General features: G+C 47.5%; 1 protein-coding gene across 1 annotated transcript; it reads right to left on the minus strand.

The window, feature by feature from the left end:
• Window positions 1–5,974: 5,974 nt before the first annotated feature.
• sox1b (SRY-box transcription factor 1b) lies at window positions 5,975–6,943 on the minus strand. The gene has a single exon (XM_055227997.1). The coding sequence runs from the start codon at window positions 6,941–6,943 to the stop codon at window positions 5,975–5,977; it is 969 nt and encodes a 322-aa protein (XP_055083972.1).
• Between the last annotated feature and the right edge of the window lie 314 nt (window positions 6,944–7,257).

The raw sequence follows: 7,257 nt of genomic DNA on the forward strand, positions 1-7,257 counted from the left end.
GAAGCATGGCCCTGCTCTGGAGTACCTCACTGGAGGACTATTGTTTTAACCAGAGAGAGAGTTGACTAAAGAAACATCCTGTGCATCAATTGGTGGACTAAAAGAGGGCGAGGTACCAGTAGAGCTCTAAAAGGGGGCAGGACGAAGTGCCAGTAGAGCTCTAAAAGGGGGTGGGGTGAGGTACCAATAGAGCTCTAAAAGGGGGTGGGATGAGGTACCAGTAGAGCTCTAAAAGGTATTGAGTGCTCCTCTGGCTCTGTTCCTCTGGCTCTGCTCCTCTGACTCTGCTCCTCTGTCTCTGCTCCTGTCTGCTCCTCTGGCTCTGCTCCTCTGTCTCTGCTCCTCTGGCTCTGCTCCTCTGGCTCTGCTCCTCTGGCTCTGCTCCTGTCTGCTCCTCTGACTCTGCTCCTCTGTCTCTGCTCCTCTGTCTCTGTTCCTGTCTGCTTTTCTGTCTCTGGTCCTCTGTCTCTGCTCCTCTGGCTCTGCTCCTCTGGCTCTGCTCATCTGGCTCTGCTCCTCTGGCTCTGCTCCTCTGGCTCTGCTCCTCTGGCTCTGCTCCTCTGGCTCTGCTCCTCTGACTCTGCTCCTCTGACTCTGCTTCTCTGTCTCTGCTCCTCTGGCTCTGCTCCTCTGGCTCTGCTCCTCTGGCTCTGCTCCTCTGGCTCTGCTCCTCTGGCTCTGCTCCTCTGGCTCTGCTCCTCTGGCTCTGCTCCTGTCTGTCACATATTGGTGGGGAGTTATCAGGAGCAGCAGAGGTGGCGCCCCCCGCAGACTGGTGCCAGCGCGCGCACTCTTTTGTGTTAGCACCGCGTCGCTAAGGTGCTTTAGTCCGGATTACCACGCGCATTAGCCTAGCGCAGAGGGATTAAGCAGGATGCCACGGAGATGGATTAAACATGAAACAATATTTAACTGCTCCAACTTTTCAGTCTTTTAACAATTATAAAACAGAAGCAGAAATAACACGACTTTTAACAGAAAATGAGAGACAAAAACTTCAACAAGGCAAGAAGGAAAAAAGCTTGGTTCAGACATGGTTTAGTCCTGGTTTAGATCTGATTTAGACCTGGTTTAGTCCTGGTTTAGACTTGGTTGAGTCCTGCTTTAGTCCCAGTTCAGTCTCGGTTCAGCCCTGGTTTAGTCCTGCTTTAGTCCTGCTTTAGTCCTGGTTCAGTCCTGGTTCAGTCCTGGTTTAGTTCCTGTTTAGTCCCGGTTCAGTCCCGGATTAGTCTCGATTCAGCCCCGGTTTAGTCCCGGTTTAGTCCTGGTTTAATCCTGGTTCAGTCCGGGTTTAGTCCTGGTTCAGTCCTGGTTTAATCCTGGTTCAGTCCTGGTTTAGTCCTGGTTCAGTTCTGATTTAGTCCTGGTTCAGTCCTGGTTTAGTCCTGTGTCTGGAGGGTCTTTCTAAAATTATCATCTTAAATCATGTTCAGGATTTTTCAGAAACCGTCACATTTTGGATTTTAAACGGGATTATTCTCGTTTTGGCCCGAAGCAAAAATCTGATGCAACAAAACGAAACTAAATCAGGAAATAAAAATAAAAGCATCAAACCAGGGGCCTGTAGACACTGAAGAAATCACCAAACTTCTGATCCACAAATGTTGAACTTTGTCATTATTAGTGTAGGATTGGCTCCATAAACTCATATTAATCTTATGGTATGAAGTTCTTTCAACTGACAACAACCACATCTGTGTTGATTAAACCAGGACTAAACCAGGACTAAACCAAGACTAAACTGGGACTGAACCAGGATTAAACCAGGGCTAAACCAGGACTACACCAGGACTAAAGCAGGACTAAAGCAGGACTGAACCAGGATTAAACCAGGATTAAACCAAGACTAAACCAGGACTAAACCAGGACTAAACAAGGACTAAACCAGGACTAAAGCAGGACTAAACAAGGATTAAACCAGGGCTAAACCAGGACTAAACCAGGACTAAACAAGGACTAAACCAGGACTAAACTAGGACTAAAGCAGGACTAAACAAAGACTAAACCAGGACTAAACCAGGACTAAACAAGGATTAAACCAGGGCTAAACCAGGACTAAACTGGGACTGAACCAGGACTACACCAGGACTAAACAAGGACTAAACCGGGACTAAACCAGAACTAAACAAGGATTAAACTGGGACTGAACCAGGACTAAACAAGGACTAAACCAGGTCTACACCAGGACTAAACAAGGACTAAACCAGGACTAAACCAGGACTAAACCAGGGCTAAACAAGGACTAAACCTGGACTAAACCAGGACTGAACCAGGACTAAACCAGGACTGAACCAGGAATAAACCCGGACTAAACCTGAGTGGGAGAGAGAGTGGGAGCTCACATGGATAATGTGGCTATCGTTAACACCACAGCAGCTCAGACCTCCTCCTCAGGTTTAAACCTCATCAGGAGGATTTACACCAACCTGGCAATGCACAGGGCACTTACCCAGAACAGAGTGGAGAGTTTCTGTGTTCAGAACGTGAAACACAGAACTAGTTCATTTTTAACGGTGTGAGACAATCCTGAGTTCTTCCTCACTGACCTTATGCATTCAAAGCATCATAATTATTCACCATGATGCTAACACGCACTTCCTACAATAAAACACTTTATAATTAGATGGGAACAGCACATAGTGGATTTATTTTGACTTGAAGAGCTGTTTATATCTGAACAGGGGCCAGGCACATCTGAAGTTGTGTTTGTGTTGATTTTATGCCTAAGTAATGGTATGGCAAGTATCGTGATATCAAGATGATACCCGATACCCGATACCATGATACTTGTCGTACCTGTTATACAGATGAGATTATAATAAAGGCGTTTTATATTTTATATATATTTTTCACTCTTTTACTTCAGCATCATTATCTTCCCTGCCCCAGATCAAACTCATTTCAATTGTATTTATATAGACCATTTGAAAAAGACATAAGCCTGAGTGTGTCACATAAAACCAAAACAAATACAGATAACACAATACACAGGAAAAGAACAACAAAAACATATAGAGCAGGTTAATATGAATATTTAAGACTAAAATGATGAGTCTGACAGCAGCAGTTACAGAGAGAGGGGACACAGTTTTTACACAGACAGTGAATAGGAGCCAGAGTTGATGGAGCTGGAAGTGCGCCCATGATCACTCCCTGTTTGGAACACGGCTGCTAACAGGTTAGCTATGTCCATTTATATATACAGTCTATGCTAGAAAGTTAGCTGTGTCCATTTATATGTGTTTGTATTGATATGTGGGTGTTTGTATCAATATCGATATGTGGGCGTTTCTATCGATATGTGGGTGTTTGTATGGACATGTAGGTGTTTGTATCAGTATCGATGTGTGTGTTTGTATCGATATATGGTTGTTTGTATGAATATCAATATGTGTCTGTTTGTATCAATATGTGTGTGTTTGTATCAATATGTGTGTGTGTCTGTGTAATCCCTCAGTCGTCCAGGTCTGATCCATAGCAAAAGACGAAGTTTAAATCTGTCAACTGGATAAATTGTTGTAAGAGTGAAGATGTGTCGCTGCTCATCCAAGCCACTTCTTCAGTTCTGGTCAGATTACTGCTGGACACTGCCTTATATCTGTCTGAGGGGAGGGGCTAACTACACCGAAACTGTAAACATCTACTGTCTCCAGTTTCATCTGAAACCACCCTATTCAGCCCTTAACGACCCTGCTATTGTTCTCTTTGTTTTGGATCTGAGGATGGAGTTATAGTTGGAAGATAGATTATGTCTCAGGCCCCATTCCTGATTAAGGAAGGATTCCCTTTCCTAACAAAAATAGCTTCTTTAACTCTCCTCTCAAACCATTTCTTTTCTCTGGCTCAGATCTGAACGTCACTATCTTCAAAGGAGTGGATGAGACCATGGTTTCATTTGATGTGACCTCTATTTTTACTTGTATCCTCACATCAGTAGAGGTGGAGGCAGCAAACAGGAGGCTACTGCAGGATACTAAGCTAAAAAAGAGAACAAAACTGACACCAGACTAGATCTGCAAACTGCTAGAAATTTGTCTAAATACCACATAGTTCCAGTTTAGATGGAACTTCTACAGGCAAATCCATGGCTGTGCCATGGGCTCACTTATACACTCATACATGGAACAATTTGAGCAAGAGGCACTGGCCTCATTTCCAGGCTCCACCCACACATTGGTATCGATACGTGAATGACACTGGGCTAAAATCAAAATTCAAGATCTGACCTTTACTGCACATATTAATGCTGTGGATCCAAACATCAAGTTCACACGGGAAGAGACCAAGGAGAACAAACTGACTTTCTCAGATTGTGTAGTAACTACAGGAGAGGACCGGTGTCTCCAGGTAGAAGTCTTCAGGAAACCCACACACACTGACCAATACCTGCTGTTTGATTCATTTATCAGTGTAGTGAGCGTTACACTGGAGAAACTAAACACCACTCCATATGAGAATGTACCAACACCGTCGAAAGAGCTCCTCTGGACTCCAGTCTGCTGTACATCTCTATCTCAAGGACACTAACCACTCCTTTGAGGAGAGTGAAGTTCAAATCTGAGCCAGAGAAAACAAATGGTTTGAGAGGAGAATTAAAGAAGAGAACAATAGCAGGGTCGTTAAGGGCTGAATAGGGTGGTTTCAGCTGAAACTGGAGACAATAGATGTTTACAGTTTCGGTGTAGTTAGCCCCTCCCCTCAGATAGATATAAGGTAGTGTCCAGCAGTAATCTGACCAGAACTGAAGACTGGATGGGCAGTGAAACATCTTCACTCTTACAATTTGTCCAGTTGACAGATTTAAACTTTGTCTTTTGCGATATGTGTGTGTCTGTATCAATATGTGGGTGTTTGTATCAATATGTGTGTGTTTGCATCAATATGTGTGTGTTTGTATCAATATGTGCATGTTTGTATCGATGTGGGTGTTTGTATCGATATGTGGGTTTTTGTATCGATATGTGGGTGTTTGTATCATGTTGTGAGTTAATTTTTGCTTCAGTTTAACCTTCTTCATGTGAAACACAAAGAGCCGAGCCATCAAGGTGTGAAAGTAAAGAGATATTTGGACTTTTGTATCACATTTTCAGATGAATCTGAAGCTATACAAACCTCGGGTCATGTCTGGATTTAAAAACATGGCTTCCTTTTTTTTCGTAAACCAAATATTATTTGGAGTTTAATCTACATGTTTCAGTTACAGATGTGAAATTAAGAAATAAATATGAAGCTGCAGAAAATCTGAAAATATTCTGAAAAGAATAAAAATATGAACATGCGCAGAATGAAACATGAGATGAAACACACTTTACTCAAGTCAGAGCTGAAATCATTTAAAGAAAAAGAGAACATCCTCACAGAGGGAGGAGTGTGCGTCGGATCAAACTCGTGTCATTAAACCATGAATAAAAGTCAGGATAAAAAGTCCGAAAACATGTTTCAGTAAATGTGTTGGTCAGGCTCTAATCAAAACAGAAACAAACCAAAGAGGCGCTTCTTCTGAATATTTCACTTTAATCAAACAAACACACAGTTTAAATAAACACCAGCCACACAGACTGAAACAAGACTGAAACAAGAATGAAACAGACTGAATCCAAACCCAGGACTCTGGGGCGGAACCGGACTCAACTGAGAGTCTACAACCAGTACTAAACCAGGTCTAAACCAGGTCTAAACCAGGTCTGAACCAGAACTAAACCAGGTCTAAACCAAGACTCAACCAGGTCTAAACCAAGACTAAACCAGGACTAAACCAGGACTAAACCAGGACTAAACCAGGACTAAACCAGGACTAAACCAGGACTAAACCAGGCCTTTAAATTTAGTACTAAACCAGGACTCAATCAGGAGTCTAGACGAGGTCTAGACCGGGCCTAAATCAGGTCTAGTCCGGGCCAGGCCAGTCCGCGGGTTCACACGATACACGGGGCACAGAGACACAGTCATGTCCAGTCGGCGCTCTGACCGCGGGTCAGATGTGCGTGAGTGGCACCGTGCCGGTCACGGTGCCGGTTACGGCGCCTCCGCTCGCGTAGTGCTGCGCGTGCAGCGCGTGCAGTCTGGGCAGCGGGTCCGCGTGCTCTGCGGGGGGCAGGTACACGCGAATCATGTCCCGCAAGTCTCCTGAGGAGCAGGGCGCGCGGGACACAGGAGGGCTCGCGCCAGGCTCGTGTTTTACGCCCGGAGACGCGCTCTGACCCGGGTGCGCGTGTGTGTATCCGGTGAGGCCTCCGTAGCCCGGCGGGGAGGCGCTCATGTAGCCCTGCGCGTGCGGCACCGGGCTGTAGGAGAGCGCGCTCATGTCGTAGCGGTGTGCATGCTGCGGGCTGGTGTGCGCGTGGTGGGAGTGCGCGTACAGCTGCGCCTCGTGCATCATCCCCACGGGCCCCGGGTACGAGGCGCCGCTCCAGCCGTTTACAGCGTACGCCGCGTGCCCCGCGGCCCCGGGGCTCTCCAGACGCTGGCACGCGCCCGCAGACAGCAGGTTTCCCGCCAGAGAGTACTTGTCCTTCTTGAGCAGAGTCTTAGTCTTCCTCCGGGGCCGGTACTTGTAGTCCGGATGCTCCTTCATGTGCATGGCGCGCAGACGCTTTGCCTCGTCGATGAAGGGCCGTTTATCCGCCTCCGTCATGCGCTTCCACTCCGCGCCCAGGCGCTTACTGATCTCAGAGTTGTGCATCTTGGGATTCTCCTGCGCCATCTTCCGCCGCTGGCCCCGGGACCACACCATGAACGCGTTCATGGGCCTCTTAATGCGCTCTGCGGGCAGCTTCCCCCCGGCCGTCCCGGACTGTGACCCCGTGTGTTCCCCCGGATGTGTCCCCGGGTGTGTCCCCGGGTGTCCTCCCAGCTGTCCCCCTGGGTGTCCCCCCGGTGCTGCCGCGGGGCTGTGCGTGGGCACCGGGGTCTGCAGCTCCGGCTCCAGCATCAGGCCGTACATTCATCCGCACAAGCGCCGCGCGCGCCCCTGAGGTCAGCACAAGAGGTCAATGCGACGCGCACGAGCGCACAATCAAAAAGAGTCAAAAACTCCACCGGGGCTTTTGTCCCGGTGACCCCGGGGCCTCTGGAGCGTTGCTGGAGCGCACAGGCGCGTCACAGGCGCGGATCCTCCGAGAGAAGAAACCTCAGATCCGGGAAAAGTCCTCCACATCAGGTCCAATCAGTGCCGCTCCTCTCTCTCCTCTCAGGGCCTCAGAGACTGAAAGACCCTCACGTAGACCCCGCGGGTCCGGTGACACGAGGACAGATCAG

This window comes from Periophthalmus magnuspinnatus, chromosome 2 (assembly GCF_009829125.3).
Source record: "Periophthalmus magnuspinnatus isolate fPerMag1 chromosome 2, fPerMag1.2.pri, whole genome shotgun sequence".
Classification (NCBI taxonomy): domain Eukaryota; kingdom Metazoa; phylum Chordata; class Actinopteri; order Gobiiformes; family Gobiidae; genus Periophthalmus; species Periophthalmus magnuspinnatus.